This window comes from Marmota marmota, unplaced genomic scaffold (assembly GCF_001458135.2).
Source record: "Marmota marmota marmota unplaced genomic scaffold, marMar, whole genome shotgun sequence".
Lineage (NCBI taxonomy): Eukaryota > Metazoa > Chordata > Mammalia > Rodentia > Sciuridae > Marmota > Marmota marmota.
The window spans coordinates 5,958,845-5,977,059 of record NW_025999863.1 but is presented as its reverse complement, the minus strand read 5'-3'; the positions used below and the strand labels follow the sequence as shown (position 1 = coordinate 5,977,059).

The following is an 18,215-nucleotide window of genomic DNA, read 5'->3' as shown; positions in this document are numbered from 1 at the left end:
TTTTCATCAGATTTAAGCCAGATTTCCAAAGTGCATCCAGTGAACATTTAGGACTCTCATGCAAAACTTTTTAATGTTGTATTCATGAGGAAAACCATTTTTTTCTGTGGAGAAAGATGTTCATTTTAGAGGAGATATTAGGTGTTTTTTTTAAAAAAAAAAAAAAAAAGCAGTGAAAGAGAAAACAAGCAGGTAGGATTAAAGATCATTACTTCCCAACAAACAGAAAAGGCTTCTCAGAGCCATCTCTCCAGGTGTGGAAATGAAATCGCACAGGAGAATGTGAGAGCGTGTCATTGGTGCAAGAGGTGAGGCACATGAAGAGTGTTCAGCACCACCATCGGTGGACAGCTCCCTGCCATCCCTGTGGTCTCTTCCAGAGCAGAGCTTCCTCCCCTGGTGACCACAGAGCACCTTCAGGGGTGTCGCCTGAGGACCATGTTCATACTGATCTCACTCAAGAACTGTTGAGCTTGAATCTTTGTGGAGATGTCTAAAGTAGTGATTCATAAATAAGCCCTTTGTGAGGTTCTGAGGCTCTCAAGTGTGGGAAGACCGGTATTAATGTTTCCAGAACAAAAGAGAACGCATTCCTATGTGCCTCAATTAACATACCATCAATTATACACTTAGTGTATAAAACTTACCTGCAGGCTTAATTGTGTTGTAATGTAATAAAAATGTACAAGGGCTAGGGTTATAGCTCAGTTGGTAGAGTGCTTGCCTAGCACACACAAGGCCCTGGTTCAATCCCCAGCACCACCAAAACAAAAAACAAAACAAAACAAAAAACCATACAGAAAATCAGGTTAAAAATAAAGATAGAATATGTGTAACGAATCCTGCAGTTCCATCTTCCTCTCTCCTCTTCCAGGAAATAGCTCCACTGAAATTTATATTTATTATTTTCAATATTTTTTGATTTCCCTGAATCCTTTGAAATGGATAGTCATGGGTCATGTGTGCCAACACACTGGCTTTTTCACGGGATTCAGCTGCATGATTTTGTCACCTTTATTAGGTAAGCAAGCAAAATTCATTAAACAAATTCATTAAATAAATTGTGTCATTTTGAACTTGTTAAATTCTTTAATGTCTTTTAAAATATTTTTATTAGTACATGATACTTACACATGATATCAGGGTTTATTTTGACATAACCACACATGTATGGATCAAGATTTGCAACATTTCAGTTCCCAGTACTTCCGCCTCCTCTCCTTTCCTCCTTCCCCTCTACTCTTCTGGTCCGTCTTGTATTTCTTGATTGTTTCAAAATTAGTTCTTTGAAGATATACATAAATGTGGAACTCCCTGTGGTATAGTTATATGTGTACAGAGCATAATTTGATCAATTTTATTCTGCAGTTCCCTCCCTTTCCCATCCCTCCTCCTGCCTCCTGAATTCTCTTTCTCTACTCCACTGATCTCTCTTATATTTTCATGTAACTGCCCACCACACTTTTCTCCTTATTTTGCTGTAGCTTTCACATATGAGAGAAAACATTTGACCCTTGACTTTCTGGGTCTCACTTATTTCATTTATCCTGATGTTTCCCTCTTCTATAATTTATCAGCAAATGCCGTTACTTCCTTTTCATGGCTTAGATACCATTGTGTATATATACAAAATTTTATTCTCTATTAATCTGTGGACAGACAATTGGCCTGATTCCATAATTTGGCTATTGTGAATTGCACATTTATAAGCACTGATGTGTCTATATCATGATATTATGTTGATTTTAGTTTTTTTGGATAAATACTGTGGGTTACAACAGCTGGGTCATATGGCAGTTCCATTCCTAGCCTTTCAAGAATTCCTATATTGCTTTCCAAATTGGTTGAACTAATTTGCAGTCTCACCAACAATATATGAGTGTACTTTTCCCTCCATATTCTCACGAGTATTTTTTATTATTTAAATTCTTGATGATTGCCATTCTAACTGAGTTTTGAGAATTATATTGATTAGAGGTGATGAGAGTGGCCATCCTTGTCTTAGTCCTGATTTTAAAGAAAATACTTAGTGACTCAGTGAGATCTGTCTCTAAATAAAATATAAAATAGGGCTGGGGATGTGGCTCAGTGGTCAAGTGCCCCTGAGTTCAATCCCCAGTATAAACAAACAAACAAAGAAACCTCAATTGAATGTATTGCCAGTGGGCTAGATCAAGTGAAAGAAAGAATATCAGGTATTGAAGAAAAGGTAGATGATCTATGACTTCAGACAGTATTGAACATAGAAAAGAAACTTTGATAAAATGATATGTGGATCTCTGGGAAAACATTAGAAGACCAAATGCCTGAATCATAGGATTAGATGAGGGATTTGAGTTACATGCTAATGGCATAGATACTCAGTGAGAAAATAGAAAATTTTCTAAATCCTGGACATGATGAAAAATCTTGAAGAAATTGATTAATTTTTGGACATGTATGACCTACCAGATGGAACAAAGAGGACAGAAAAGCATAAATAGGGGTATAACATATAATGAGCTTGAACCAGTAATATAATGTTTCCCCACCAAGAAAAGCCCAAGACTGGACAGACTCACTGTAGAATTTCTCCAGATTTTAAAGGAAGAGCTAATATCAATGCTTCACTATTCCATAAAATAGAAAGAAAATGAAGTTTAGAGTCTGGCTAAGGGTCCTGTCTCTTCCTACAAGTTGGTGCCTTGAATGTGGCATCCTACAGAAGACACCAATGTGTTCTCACATGGAAACACAGCACATGAAGACAAACCCCCCTGAAAGCCCTTTGTATGGCATCATTGATCTTTTGATGAGGGCAGACCTCTCTTGGCCTAAGCACCTCTAAGGTCCCCAGTTCTCAAAACTACTACAATGACATTTGCATTTCAATATGACCTTTGAAAGGTCGAATCACCAAATGACTAATTAGTACCTAATCATCCCATCAGTATGATTTACAGGCTCACCCAGATTGTCAAGGATAAGCTACCCCTCCTCAAAGATAATTTACCTATGTATGCAACAGTTACCCTTCTGTCATTTAAGCTAATGGCACAAGTGAGAGAATTTGAACTCAGACATCCCATTTTGAGTGCCATAATTCAATTCATGAAAGAGATGTCATCTGATTGACTAAATGGAAATGTTATTATCAACTGACCCAGTGAAGGACGCTCAGGTTTCTCTTCCTGGGAACCACCTGAATTGTGACACCTGAATCTGCTACAACTACCTGGTGTCCCTGGAAGCGAAAGTCCTAGGAAGACCTACATTATGGTAGACTGAATGACACTCTGCTCCCTATTCAGGTACTTGCCCTAACTCTGAGATTCTCATAATGAGGTTATCATGTGGCCAGTTCTCCTTGGTTTTCACCAATCACCAGTCTCTTCAGTATAAACTCTCTATAGTGTTTGAGCACATTAGAGTCAGGCTTCCTTTTTATTGGAACCTGGAGTGTCCTCATTGACAAAGTTCAAATATCTTAATTAGCTCAGTATGACAGATGCTAATATTACCCCCAGAAGAATATGACCAACTAGTGACTGGTCCCAATAATTATTAAATTTTGTACAAAATGTGGCTCCCATTCTGCCCTTTGAGCCTATCCTGGGGTTCAATGGATGAGACCCAAGACCTGCAATGAGGACAGAAGCCAGCCTCCAGATATGACAACAGCCTCTTTGGCCTTCTTCTGACCTATCCACCCTCTCTACACCTCTCCTCTGAGAATGAGCCATAAAAACATCCTAAGACTTACCAGAATATAGAACAAATCCTCCCCCTCAAAAAAAAATCCAATTTTAAAATGTACAAAAGACATGACTAGATATTTCTCAAAGAATATATACATATAAACAACAACTGCATGAAAAACGTGTTCCATTTCACTAATCATCAGGGAAACCCAAATCAAAACCATATAGAGATATTATTTTTACTCCAGAACGATTATTATTTCATAGACAATAAATAACGAGTGTTTGTGAGGATGCAGAAAACAAGGAATTCTTATACACTGTTGGTGGAACTGTCTCCATCACACCCATTATAGAATATAGTGTGCAACTTCCTTAAAAAACTGTAAATAGAAATTCCACACAATTCGGCAATCTCACTACTGGCTGTGGATCCAGAGGTGATTTTATCAGTACATACAAGAGACATCATACTCCCTGAATATTGCAGCACTCTTCACAGTAGCCAAGACAGAAATCAAATGAGGTGCCAGTCACAGGTGAGTGGAGAAAGGAAGTGGAATACAGTCTGCAGTATTATTCAGACATGAAAAAGTGGATTACTGTCATTTGCAGCAGCATGAATGGAACCAGAAGATACTAGGTGAAAAGAAGTCAGGCACAGAAGGAAAATGCCACACATTCTCACTTACATGTGTGTGCTAATGGTAGTCTCACAGGAGGAGAGAGCAGAAAGTGGTTACCAGTGCTTCAGAAGATGTGGAAGGAAGGGGAGGGTCAACAGGTACAGAGGTACAGTGGGATGAGAGAAATGACTTCTAATGTTCTATGGTGACGTACAATAACTATGGTTGACAACAACTGATAGATATTTCAAAATGAAAGATTCTGAATTTTCCCAACAAAAAGAAATAATAAATATTTTAAAACAAAATATTCAAGGTGGTTGATATACCATCTCACCTAATCTGTTTATAATCACACTAAAGTCTATAAAAATGTGTGATTGCTATTTGTCAAGAAAAATATTTTATATAAATATTTTAATAAAATCACTAAAACTACAACAGATAGCTCAGCCTCTAACTCTATGACCTGAACAAAGAAATAGAGTTTAAAGAGTTGAAACCAATTGTCAAGCCTCACAGATCTAGAAAGAAAAGCAAAGTTAGGTAACTAACCCAAGATGGCATATATTTAGTTTTATTTCACCTGTGAAATTTGACAAAAAGACAAAAAGAGTCAGGCATTCTGGCTCACTAGGATTCCTGTCACTTTATATTACTCTAAAACCCATCCTATCAAAGAGCTTCCTCAAGGCCTCCTTCATGTCCCTGTTCCTCAGGCTGTAGATAAAGGGTTTCCGCATCTGAGGGACCACAGTGTACATCACAGAAGCCACTGCAGTCTTCCTGGGGGAGTCAGTCACTGCAGAGCTAATGTACACTCCAAAACCTGTCCCATAGAACAGGGAGACAACAGACAGGTGAGACCCACAGGTGGAATAGGCTTTATACCTTCCTCTTACGGATGGGATTTTCCAAACAGAATACACAATTTGAATATAAGAGAAAATTATTCCAGGGAGAGGAATTCCTCCAAATAGGACAGCTGCAACATATATCAGGAGGTTATTGACGAGGGTGTCAGAACAGGCCAGCTCGATGACCTGAGCGAGTTCACAGAAGAAGTGGGGGATCTCCAGGTCTGTGCAGAAGGACAGCCATAGGATGGTCAGACTGAGCAGCAGGGCATTCGCAAGGCTCATGACCAGGGAAAATACAATCAGCAGTGTAGAGAATCAGATGTAACTGCGTTACTATTACTGTCCTTGATGGAGTCTGCCTGCAAACAGGATATTCTGTCAAGGTATAGATAGGTAACAGCGGACATGCTTGAAAACGAGGTGTCTGCTGTCCTTGGGAGGACTTGCCTGCAAACGGGATGTTCTGCCAAGTGGGCTGGGAGGGCGCTGAGAAAAATTTTATTATCTGTTCTTAACAAAGAGCAGAGCTCAACATACTCCGGGCCGAGAATAGATTAGCCATGAGAAGCGGGTCACTTCTGATTAGAAAGTAAAACTTCTGTATGCTATGTTTAATTAGCTGAAAGACCTGATTTATTGATGTTGGAAGGCTGCCTTCTTTGTTCACAATACTATAAAAAGATTGCTTGTACACAATAAAGGACTTTTTTTCTGCTGCTTCTTTGCTTGCTCTGCTTCTTCTTTCTTTTCCCATGCTGACCTGCAAGTGAATTACTGCAACACAGCAGACCACAGAGGCGGGCATTCATGATGACTGTATAGCTCAGAGGGTGACAAATGGCTACATAGCGGTCATAGGCCATTGCTGCAAGAAGACAGTTTTCCAAGCCTGCAAAATTGAAAAAAAAGAGGAGATCTAGGAGGGACATCCTGAGTAGGTGATGCCTGATCTGGGCTGTGGGTGTAGTTCAGTAGTACAGCACTTGCCTGAGATTCAATCCCAAGCACCCCCCACAACACACGCACACACACACACAAACCAAAATTATCATTTTATTGGGTAGGAATAGGACACAATGAAACTCATCATTGTGTATAACTATAATCCACTAATAAAAACACTTTGAAAACAAGCAAGGGAGACCTACAAAACTGATCAGGATATTGCATAATCGACTTCGGGCAATTTCATAGGATTCAGAGTAATTAAACAATGTTTTACTTTACTTTTTAATTGACTTTTATTATAATTATACATAATATTGAGATTTATTATGATTTTTTGTGTGGTGCTGAGATTAAACCCAGGGCCTTTTGCATGCAAGGCAAGCACTCTACTAATTGAGCTATATCCTCAGCCTTCATTGAGATATATTTTATAGGAACAGAGTATAATTTTGTCAGTTTTGTTCTCCAGCTTCTCTGATTTGTACTTTAATGTTCACCAGCAACTTTGTGTGCTCGTAATTATCTGAATCACAAAAACATTCTATTAGGAATATAAACTGGTTCTATTACTTAGAAAAGCACTTTGGAACTACCCAAAAGAGAGGAAAGTCTCCAAAATACAAAACAACTCCACTCCAAGGGTAAGACTCTTGCTTATTTCCATCAGGGGACATGTACAAGATTATTCAAATATGTTAATTCATTCTAGTCAAAAATTTGGACTATAGCTCAGTAGTAGTATTTGTAGAGCATGTGTAAGGCCCTGGGTCTGATCCACAACACCATTTTTTAAAAATCCACAAAGAGAAGAAAACTAGCCACTGAAAATTGCATCAACAGCAAACAAGATAACTGTACTTTTTAAATATTTTTAGTTATATTAGATGGACACAATATCTCTTTTTTATTTATGTGTTTTTATGTGGTGCTGAGAATTGAATCCAGGGCCTCAGACATGCTAGGCAAGCGCTCTACCACTGAGCCACAACCCCAGCCCAGAATGGACATATTTTGATTTCAATATATATAATATCAAATTATATGCCATTCAAAGAAATTAACTGGTGCCTCAATGAACAGCAGGTTTGAATCTCAAAGCACAATGATGCAAAAACAATCATAAACAGAATTCATACACAAAGATTAAAGTCTAGTTCAAAGTGAGGCAATTTCTTTAGTAAAACTATCTCATAAATGTTGCACGGATACATGCAAGCATGAAAAAAAAACATGCAATTGAGGGCTGGGGTGCAGTTCAATGGTAGAGCACTGACCTAGCATGCATGAGGCCTGAGATTCAATCCACAGCATCCCACACAAAGGAGAGAGAAAGAGAGAGAGAGAGAGAGAGAACCAAAACTATTATATTCATGTACAGATATGTCCCAGTGAATGTCATCATTGTGTTATAACTACAATCTACTAATAAAAACATTTTAAAAACAAGCAAATTATTACCATAAAAATGATAGGGATATTGCACAATGAACTATGGGCAATTTCATAGGATTCAGAGTAATTTAACAATGCTCTACTTTTCTTTTTAATTCAGTTTTATTGGTACTTTATATTTATACATAACATTGGGATTCATTGTGGTATATTTTTAGAAGAACATAATATAATTTGCTCAGTTTTGTTTCCAAGTATATACCCTTTCGGTACTTTCCTTCCTTTCCCTGACCCCAACTTCTTCTCTTCTTTTCTACTGTTCTCCTAAAGAATATTTTTTAAATGATGAAAAGAAAATTCAGGAAAACTATTAATATTAGAGACCACAGAGAAAAATATGAGTGGAGAACTCTCCAAAAATACTCCATGATTCCTCTTAATCCATTGATTTTCATGTATGTTTTTATTATACTACCACAATTTTTAAGCTACTGACAAGTTTTACATACCAAATATATAATGTACGAACAAGCAAATTGGAGCCAGGGTCATTTATGTTGCACATTACGAATACATTGTCCTGTTCTTGAAATATCAATCTCTATGTGCTCCGACTTGAAACAGTATCAGAATCTCACACAAAACTTACTTGCACATACTTGCAACATATCGATTAAAGATTAAAACTTATTACTTTGGGGGGGATACCTATGAACCTCAGTGTGCATGTACTCCTCAGGTGACTCACCCCCACAGGTGCTCTGAAGACAGAGAACCTCTACTCTTGAAGACATCATGGAATCCAGTGTTGGAGCTGTCCAATGGTGGTGGTGCTGAACACTTTTCCTTGTGCCCAACCACCAGTTCTGTCCCAGTTACAGGCTCTCAGATTCTCCTGTGAGAATTCATTGTTTACACTCTATACATGGAGAGATCATTCTGACTTACAACAGCATTTCATCTTCTTAGAAAATAATGGCCATTAATCTTGCCTGTTTCCATTTTATCAGTCTTTATTTTTCAAACCTAACAGTGCCCACAAAAAATGCAAGCCTTTCTGCATATAAAAATGGTTTACCTCACAGGGAAAGGCTTAAAAGTTTTACATGAAAGTGCTAAATGATCATTTACATGCATTCTAGAAACCGGGTTTAATTATGATGAAAATTACCTTAAAAACATTTTTCTACTAAGTGTTTTTTCCAATGCTTCCTTTATGTCCCTGTTCCTCAGGCTGTATATAAAGGGATTCAGCATTTGAGGGACCACAGAGTACATCATTGAAGCCACTGCTGTCTTCCTGGATGACTCAGTCACTGCAGAGCTAATGTACACCCCAAAACCTGTCCCATAGAACAAGAAAACAACAAAGAGATGAGACCCACAGGTGGAAAAGGCTTTATATTTTCTTCCAGCTGATGGCATTCTCAAAAGACAAGAGACAATTTGAGCATAAGAAAAAATGATACCAAAGAGAGCACTACCACCCAATATGACGGAGAAAAAATAAATCAAAATATGATTGATGAGGGTATCAGAACAGGCAGGTTTAATGACTTGAGAAAGTTCACAGAAGAAGTCAGGGATCTCCAGGTCTGTGCAGAAGGACAGTCGCAGCACCATCAGAGTGTGCAGCAGGGCATCCACAGTGCTGATGAAGAGGGAGATCAGAACCAGCATCACACAGAGGGAAGGATTCATGAAGATGGTGTACATCAGGGGGTGACAAATGGCCACATAGCGGTCATAGGCCATTGCTGTGAGGAGACAATTTTCCAAGACAAGAAGAGCCATGAGAAAGAATATCTGGGAGAGGCAGTCTGTGTAGGAGACACTCCGACTCTGTGTTTGGATGTTCACCAGCATCTTGGGGATGATGCTTGTGCTTATACAGATGTCAATAAAGGACAGATTGGAGAGGAAGAAGTACATGGGGTTATGGAGGTGGGAGTCAGAGCTGATGGCCAGGATTATGAGCAGGTTCCCAAGCACCGTGACCAGGTACATGGACAGCAAGAGGCTGAAGAGAAGCGGCTGCAGTGCTGGATCATCTGTCAGTTCCAGGAGCAGGAATTCTGAAACAGCTGTTTGGTTTCTGGGTTTGGTGCCACTGATGAATATGATGTAAAAGATGGGTGACAGGACAATAAAATCCTTAGTTCAGGGTCACAGCATTAGGAGCATCACCCGGGTACTTGTTAGAAATATTTGGACCCCATTCCATACCTAGGACAACTAGCTCCAGGGATGAAGTCCAGCAATCCGCCATTTAATAAGCTCTCCCTCCCACACATGGCCACATTGGAGAATGGGGCTCTGGAAAAACTCTCTTCTGTATTTTTAACCTAGATGAATATTGACATCCTTCCCTCTCCTTATCTCTCCTTTCATCCTCTCTGTCCCTCACCTCCTTCCTTGGACACATTAATTCAGCCCAGTTAATTCTTGGACTCACACACTCTAAATGAAATCCATACTCCAGCATTTGCTTTGTAAATAGAAGAAAATTTTTCAGCTGTTTAAATAGCCCCAATGCCCTCATCCTATCACAGGGCCTGTCATAAAACTTACAGAGTTGTTATTACAGTGATGAGAAATGGACAGACCCAAGTGGGCCAGCACTCACACTGCACCTGGGGCCCTCACCATGACACTTCCCATTGGGACATTTTGTGTTCCATGACACATGCATATTTTCTGCCTAGGAAGGAAGTTGTCCCTGGGACAAATGAGAAAAAGAGGACAGAGAAACAGAACATCCCTGGAATTAAAACTGCAAATTTGAAGGGCAGCATATTTCATGTGCTAACTTCCTCATGGGAGTCTTGGTCATGTCCAGAGGAAAGGAAATCAGTATTAATAGCATCCCTATTAATTTGGCATGGACATAATACAAATAAAATGATTTAAATGATGAAAACAAATTAGATGTATAAATCAATATAAACATTGAAAATTTACAAGAGTAAAACTTGGATGATACACAGGGTCCTTCACGAAAATAATGTTTAAATATTTAACAAACCTCTACAGAGATTTTTTTATTTTGGTCCATTGTAGAAAATGTTACCATAACAAAAGATACACAAAATAACACACAGGTCTGAGTATCCACCAGTCGATTATCAAATTTGAACCTTTTTCCATTTTCATATTAGGGTTTATCATTGCAATAAATAAAACATGTATGTGGAGGAATGTGTTCATACAATTATATTTCCTTTTGTTCACAGGGTAAAGAGTTATAACTTAACAAACACATACATGTGATTTCCTCATATTTTTATTGTATTTCATACTATTCTTCCACAAGCAATTTTATAGTATTTTATTTTACAAAGGTCTATATTATAAGCATCTTATTGTTCATGTCATTTTACAATTGACTTCCTTATGTGATTTTGAAAAATTGCTGTTCATAATTTTATTAACTTTAACTACCACATGGTGTTCTGCTATAATTTTTACATCTAAATTCATTTCTCCATTTTTTGCCTCATTGATGTTATACAGTTTTCCTTTTACCCTACCTAAAAGGATGGACACATATAATATCTTAAAAAAATGCACAAGGAAATTTGTTGCATTGATCTTGCTTCTGAGAAGAGATGATGAATACAGTGAAATATGTAATGAGCCCTTCAGTACATATTATTTTTTCTAAATTTTTTTTAGTTGTCAATGGACCTTTATTTTATTTATTTACATGTGTTGCTGAGAATCAAACCTAGTGCCTCACACATGCTAGGCAAGTGCTCTACCACTGAGCCACAACCCCAACCCCAGTACATATCATTTTTAATTAAAAATGATTAAATTGATACTAGTAGAACATCAGCATTTATGAGTTCTGGGAAAGGGTGAATGGTGGTATATTTTAAATTATTATTACACACTCTGTGTCACTGTTACAATTAAAAATAGTCTATGGTTTTAAAATAACAAACAAGTAGATAAGGGCAGTAGCTTACTGAGTCTGCCTAGGTCTCTGCATCCCCCCTCCATGTCCTCACAGCCAAAAAACAGAGACAACACCCAAGTTCCTCCACAAAAAGATGTATGACAGGTGATAGAGACAAGGTGAAGCTGACCGACACATCTCCCCTCCACCACCCAAAGAGCAAAGAAAATGGTGAAGAATTTGGTCACATTCATCCATTTTGAAAAAGGAGGGTTTATGCTCAAGAAGAAAATGGTTCTTGTCATTATGTACATAGAGGAGACCACCAGATTGAGAGCTGTGTTGAATGAGTTTACAAAGGTAGCAAAGAACATATCACAGTGGTGAAAGACAGCCAGGCACAAGAGTGCCCTGGGAGACTTGGTCTGGATCATCCTCAGGTATTTTCCTCACAGCGGCATCACCAGGATAAAACTGTACTCAATTCCTACTTCCTTCCCATTGCCTAAGGGACTTCAGGTTACCTGGCTGGCATCATTGTGCAGTGATCATGGTCATCTCCCCTGGATGGTGGATGGACACAGAAGATCTGTCCTCAGGAAGGCAGAGGGACAGAGTGAGACTCTGAGCTCAAGCCAAATAGATGAATTCTGAGGGGATTCCCAGCTCTTGTCTCCCGACTGGTCACAGGGAATTTGCAGTTTCTGTATCCCTGGGGACCTAATATCCAAAGCTCCCTATTACACGAAGGCTGTTATTAGTTTTTGAATCCTATGGCACTGGAAATCCTTAAAGGCCAAGACTCTACAAACAGAATTCAATATGGCTGAGTCCCTCGCTCTGCAAAACCAAGTGACTCATCCACTTCTCACCGCCTGCCAGTCTCATCACATGCCACCCTCGTCTGTATCCCAGTCTCCCTTTTTCATTCTCAGTAGAAGGAATGGCCTCTCTGAATACTAATTCTAGTTTTATGTACAGAGCATAGCTCTTCTATGTGTGTATGTAAAATACATTTGTAAATATAGCTAAGATATAGCTATATATATAATGTAAATATGGAAACATTCCTTTTTTTCTTAAGTATCATTGAATGTTTCCTGAGACTTAATCTATATTCTGAGCAATTAATTCATCAGATTCCAATCTACAATCTGTAACTAATGTGGATATAATTTTCATCACAATAGTGCTAGTTTACATTTTATTTCACATCAGGGGAAATAAATTAGTTCAACCCATGAACTCATGACTTGATTTTTATAAAGTTTTGGGAAATTACATCACAGGCAAGACAGTTTATCCAGTAAACACAGTCAGGTTTCAACCATAGTTAGGTGAAGACACTTCTCCATTTTGAAACTTAATTACAAATTTTCACTTTAAAGAGTTCAATATTTTCACGTGTTTTGTAATGCCAGATTCGTGGGACCCCAATAGACCTCCAGGAGCCAAATCCGATGCAATCCCACAAGAGTCTTTATTGCAAGCTCGAGCCTGGACTCACAACCATTTCCAATGCAGCAGTCCCAGGGAGTGAGTCGCGGCCCTTAGTTCAGTGAGGATTTATAGGTTTTGGGGGGATACTCTATGCGTCACAACATCACACAGCAAATCATTTCATAACACGGGAAATCAAACAACAACTCTTAACATTGATTAGCACATTCACTGGCGGGAACAAGTTGAGTAAGGGTAATTGGTGAGTTCAAGAGGTGGATACATTTTAACTGATTGGTTTGTATGCGCTAATCTACACGGTTTCCTAACATGTTATCAATCACCAAGACTACTGGGCGGGGCGGGGGGGGGGAGTCACCTGGAATTTCAGGTATTTTCCCTGTCTTCGCTGATTGGTGGTTGTTAGGGGGATGCTATGGGTCCTCATCTAGCGTAACTGAGTCAATGACACCTGGTGCCACAGATCTCTCCCGCAATTTACAGACAAACAACTCGGCAGGATGGCTATGTGTCTAGGAGTGCTCTGAGGGTTTTTCCAAGGACAAGGGCCATGCCCCCTCCCTTTGGACAGGCCTTGAGGTAGAAGCTGGGTTTTCAAAAATGGAGTCACATCATTTTCTCAGTTTATCATACATTTCATTGCATGTTAACCCTTTCTATTTGAACTGATTTTTTAATCAGTGGTGCTTTGATATATTATTTCAAAATGACGTGAGACAAGATGGCATTATTATGTCAGTCTACACCTTACTACCACCATTAATTTCGAACACATGAAATAATCGATAAATTTTTAAAAGATATAGCTAGTTCCCATAAAACAACTTACAAATTTTTCTGCATACCAAAAAAATGATTGGGATGATCAAAGTGCTCAACAAATTATGGAAAAAATGTTACTGCCTCCATGTAATAGGGCAAAACATTCTCAAAGAGATTAGGTGGTTGAAGCCTGGAGCAAAAGTGGAACTTCCATATTGGAGAAATGTGGCTAAACAGAAATTATTAAAATGTCTGGATTATAATAGAATAGCTAAAGATTTCAGAAAATCTACCAGGAAGCAAGTGAGCCATGCTACCTTGCTGCCTCTTGGCTGGATTTTTTATTATTAAAATCATGCTGGGCGCAGTGGCTCACACCTAATCCCAGTGGCTTGGAGGCTGAAGCAGGGGGATCACAAGTTCAAAGCCAGCCTCAGCAAAGTGAGGTACTAAGCAACTCAGTGAGACCCTGTCTCTAAATAAAATACAAAATAGGGCTGGGAATGTAGCTCAGGCCGAGTGCTCCTGAATTCAATCCCTGGTATCAAAAAAAAAAATTACAAGAAAAGGAATCATTAAACTTAATGAAGGACAAGAGAGGTGATTGATGATTGGTAGAAACCACTGAGAGCCTTCTATATTAGAAAAATATGAGCTCACAGACAGAAATAAGAAGAGAACTTCATTCTCACTCACATAAGATCTGCAAATCAAAATTTAAACACAGAAGAGAAAAAATCCTGAAACAGTGTTTTTTGTCTATTCTGTGCTGCTATAACAGAATACCACAGAGAAGTTTCATTTATAAAGAAGAGAAATACCTTGTGCCACAGTTCTGTAAGCCACGAGTTCCCTGTCAAGGCCCAAGTTCCCAAGCAAAGCACAGAGAATCACCAAATGACTATAAACAGCACCTAATGATCCCAGCAGGGTTGTAATGGAATGAGTTCCAGGCCCACCCAGATAGTCAAGGACAAGCCACCACTCCCCAAGACACTTCTCCTATGTATGCAACAGCAACATTCACCTTCTCATCATTTAAGTTACTGAGGGAATTAGAACCTACACATATCATTTTGAGTGACGTAAAATGATTCATAAAAGAGATGTCATCTGGTTGACACGATGGAAATGTTATTATCAACTGACCCAGGGAAGGATGCTCAGGTTTCTGTCTCTGGCAGCCACATCTAGGTGTAACACCAGTATCTGCCGTAACACCAGTAACCACCAGGTGACCCTGGAAGAGCAAGTCCTAGGAAGACCCACATTATGGTAGACTGAATGACTATTCAAGTACATGCCCACTCTGAGGTTCTCATGTGGCCATTCATCAGTGGTGGTCAACAATCACCAGTCAGTTCTCTTTAGTATGAGCTCTCTTTAGTGTTTGAGTCAGGTTTCCTTTTTATTGGAAACTTTAGTGTCCTCACTGATATATTCAGATTCTTAACATTATCTCAAATTCTGAGATAATCTAATTATCTAACTGAGTACATTAGATGCTGATATTACCCTCAGAAGAATATGGTCCACTAGTGACTGGTCCCAATATTTATGAAACAGGGTTCAGAATGTAGCTCTTTCTCTGCACTGTGGGCCTCTCCTGGGGTTCAATGGATGAGACCATAAACATGCAATAAAGACAGAAGCCAGCCTCCAGATATGACAACAGCCTCTTTGGCCTTCTTCTGACCTATCCTCCCTCTACTACATTCCTGCCTCTGAGACTGACCCATAAAAGCATCCCTAAGTCTCTCCAGAATATAGAACGAATTCCACAGCTCCTCCTCATCAAAAAAATTCCCATTTAAAAATGTACAAATGACCTGACAAGGCATCTCTCAAAGAAGATATATAAATGAACAACAACTGTATGAGAAAAAAAGTTCCATTTCACTAATCATCAGGGAAACCCAAATCAAAACACAACAATATCATCTCACCTCAGAATGACTATTATTAAAAAGACAAAAAATAACAAATGCTGGTGAGGATGCAGAGAAAGGGGAACTCTTATGCACTGTTGGTTGGACTGTCAATTACTAGACCCCTTATAGCATGCAGTGTGCAACTTCCCTAGAAAATGTATAAACAACTTCCATTGGATTCAGCAATCCCATTACTGGGTATGTATTCAGCGGTGATTTTATCTGTACATACAAGAGACATCTCACTCCCTGTGTATTACAGCACTCTTCACAGTAGACTGGAGAGGAAATCAAACCAGGCACCCATCAATGGGTGAATGGACAAAGTAAGTGGAATGCAGAGTAGACTATTATTTTGACATTAAAAGGTGGAATTCTATCATTTGCAGCACCATGAATGAAACCAGAAGATATTGGGTGAACAGAAGTCAGGCCCAGAAAGAAAAATACCACACATTCTCACTTATATGTGGGTGCTAATTCTCATGACCAGAGTTTGGTGGTGACCAGAGTTTCAGAAGATGTGGGAGAAAGGGAGGGTACAGAGGCACAGTGGGACAGGAAAAATGACTTCTTTACTGTTCCATAGAAAAGTAGAACAACTGTGGTTGACAATGATGGATAGATATTTCAAAATGAGAAGATTCTGAATGTCCCCAACAAAAGGAATGTGGTTGATATCCCAGTTGACTTGTTCTGATTATACATCACAGTGAAGCCCATAAGTTGTGTCTTTGCTATTTGTCAAGAAAAATTATATGTTAGTAAATATTTTGTATCTATTAAAATCACTAAAGCTGGAACACCTAGCTCCGCCTCTGACTCTATGACCTGAACAAAGAAATGGAGTTTAAAGAGTCGAGACATTTGTCAAACACCCTGATCTAGAAAGAAAATCAGGGTTAGGTAACAAACCCAAGATGGAATATATTTAGCTTTTATTTCATCTGGCCATTTGACAAAAAAAAAAGAGTCAGGCATTCTGGCTCACCAGGATTCCTGTCACTTGACCTTACTCTAAAACCCAAATCCAAAGAAAATGGCACATCATAGCAGAGAACCTATCCTACCAAAGAGTTTCCTCAAGGCCTCCTTCATGTCCCTGTTCCTCAAGCTGTAGATGAAGGGGTTCAGCATCTGAGGGAACACAGAGTACATCACTGAAGCCACAGCAGTCTTCCTGGGGGAGTCAGTCACTGCAGAGCTAATGTACACCCCCAAACCTGTCCCATAGAACAGGGAGACAACAAATAGGTGAGACCCACAGGTGGAAAAGGCTTTATACCTTCCTCTAACTGATGGGATTTTCAAAACAGAGGAGACAATTTGAATATAAGAGAAAATTATTCCAGAGAGAGGAATTCCTCCAAATAGGACAGCTGCAACATATATCAGGAGGTTATTGACGAGGGTGTCAGAACAGGCCAGCTCGATGACCTGAGCGAGTTCACAGAAGAAGTGGGGGATCTCCAGGGCTGTGCAGAAGGACAGCTGTAGGACCATCAGACTGAGCAGCAGGGCATTCACAAGGCTCATGACCAGGGATAATACAATCAGCAGACCACAGAGGCGGGCATTCATGATGACTGTGTAGCTCAGAGGGTGACAAATGGCTACATAGCGGTCATAGGCCATTGCTGCAAGAAGACAATTTTCTAAGCCTGCAAAATCCAAAACGAAGCAGGCCTGGGAGAGACACCCTGCATAGGTGAGATGTTCACCAGCATCTTTGGAATCGTGCTTGTGCTTAAACCCATGTCAGCCCAGGACAGGTTGGAGAGGAAGAAGTACATGGGGGTGTGGAGGTGGGAATCAGAGCTGATGGCCAGGATGATGAGCAGGTTCCCCAGGATGGTGACCAGGTAGATGGACAGGAACAGGCTGAAGATGAGGGGCTGCAGGGCTGGGTCCTCTGTCAGTCCCAGGAGGAGGAAGTTGGAAACATCTGTTTCATTTCTAGCCCCCATGTTGTTGATGAATCTGATGGAGGGAAATATTGAGTGGATTAAAATGTATGAACCAGCAGCAGCAGCATTTGAAAACATGTTAAAAGTACAGGTTTTTTGTTCCCTAATCAGACTGACTCCTCATGAACTCTGAGGATAAGGACCCACTTCTACACTTTAAAAAGCCTCTCTGGGAGTTTTGATATATATTGACTTTTGAGAATATGTATATTCAGTGCAGAACCTTCTTATGATGCCAAGTGAATATTCAAATATTTTTATTTTCTAATTCTTCCTCCATGCTCCTTCCCTCCTTCCCTCACTCCTCTTCCTCCACTCCCTTGAAGCACAGGTTTATTGACATCAACTGTCTCATGTATTGTGCTAAGAACTGAGAATTAAACAAAACATAAGACATGGCTTTTCAATTAGAATTATTCTTTGCCTTAAATGAAAAGATGAGAATAAAATCACGAAATCTATCTTCTAAAGCAATGGTTCCCACACTTTTCCTTGCCTTCGGAATCTCTGAAGCTTATGTCAAAGAGCAGGTGTGTTACTTCTTACTATCACCCCCATTTACCCACAAGGGACTCAAGGTGAGGCTTCATCATGAATGTGAAATAAACAGTGAGTACTTGGCAAACACTGGATTTGAACTCAGATGTGTTCACTGATGAGTTGATTTTATTGATCAACCTGTTAATG

At 39.4% G+C, this 18,215-nt stretch overlaps 2 protein-coding genes across 2 annotated transcripts; both read right to left on the bottom strand.

Annotated features, from left to right (window-relative positions):
- Window positions 1-8,673: 8,673 nt before the first annotated feature.
- LOC107157490 (olfactory receptor 7G2-like) lies at window positions 8,674-10,167 on the bottom strand. The gene is made up of 2 exons (XM_015503865.1): window positions 10,153-10,167; window positions 8,674-9,660 (listed from the first exon to the last, which is right to left on the bottom strand). The coding sequence occupies exons 1-2, from the start codon at window positions 10,165-10,167 to the stop codon at window positions 8,674-8,676; spliced, it is 1,002 nt and encodes a 333-aa protein (XP_015359351.1).
- Window positions 10,168-16,608: 6,441 nt separating this feature from the next.
- Window positions 16,609-17,531, bottom strand: LOC107157565 (olfactory receptor 7G2-like). The gene is given in 2 exon segments (XM_015503916.1): window positions 16,609-17,273; window positions 17,276-17,531. Coding segments are annotated over 2 exon segments (918 nt in total). The 5' UTR covers window positions 17,529-17,531.
- Between the last annotated feature and the right edge of the window lie 684 nt (window positions 17,532-18,215).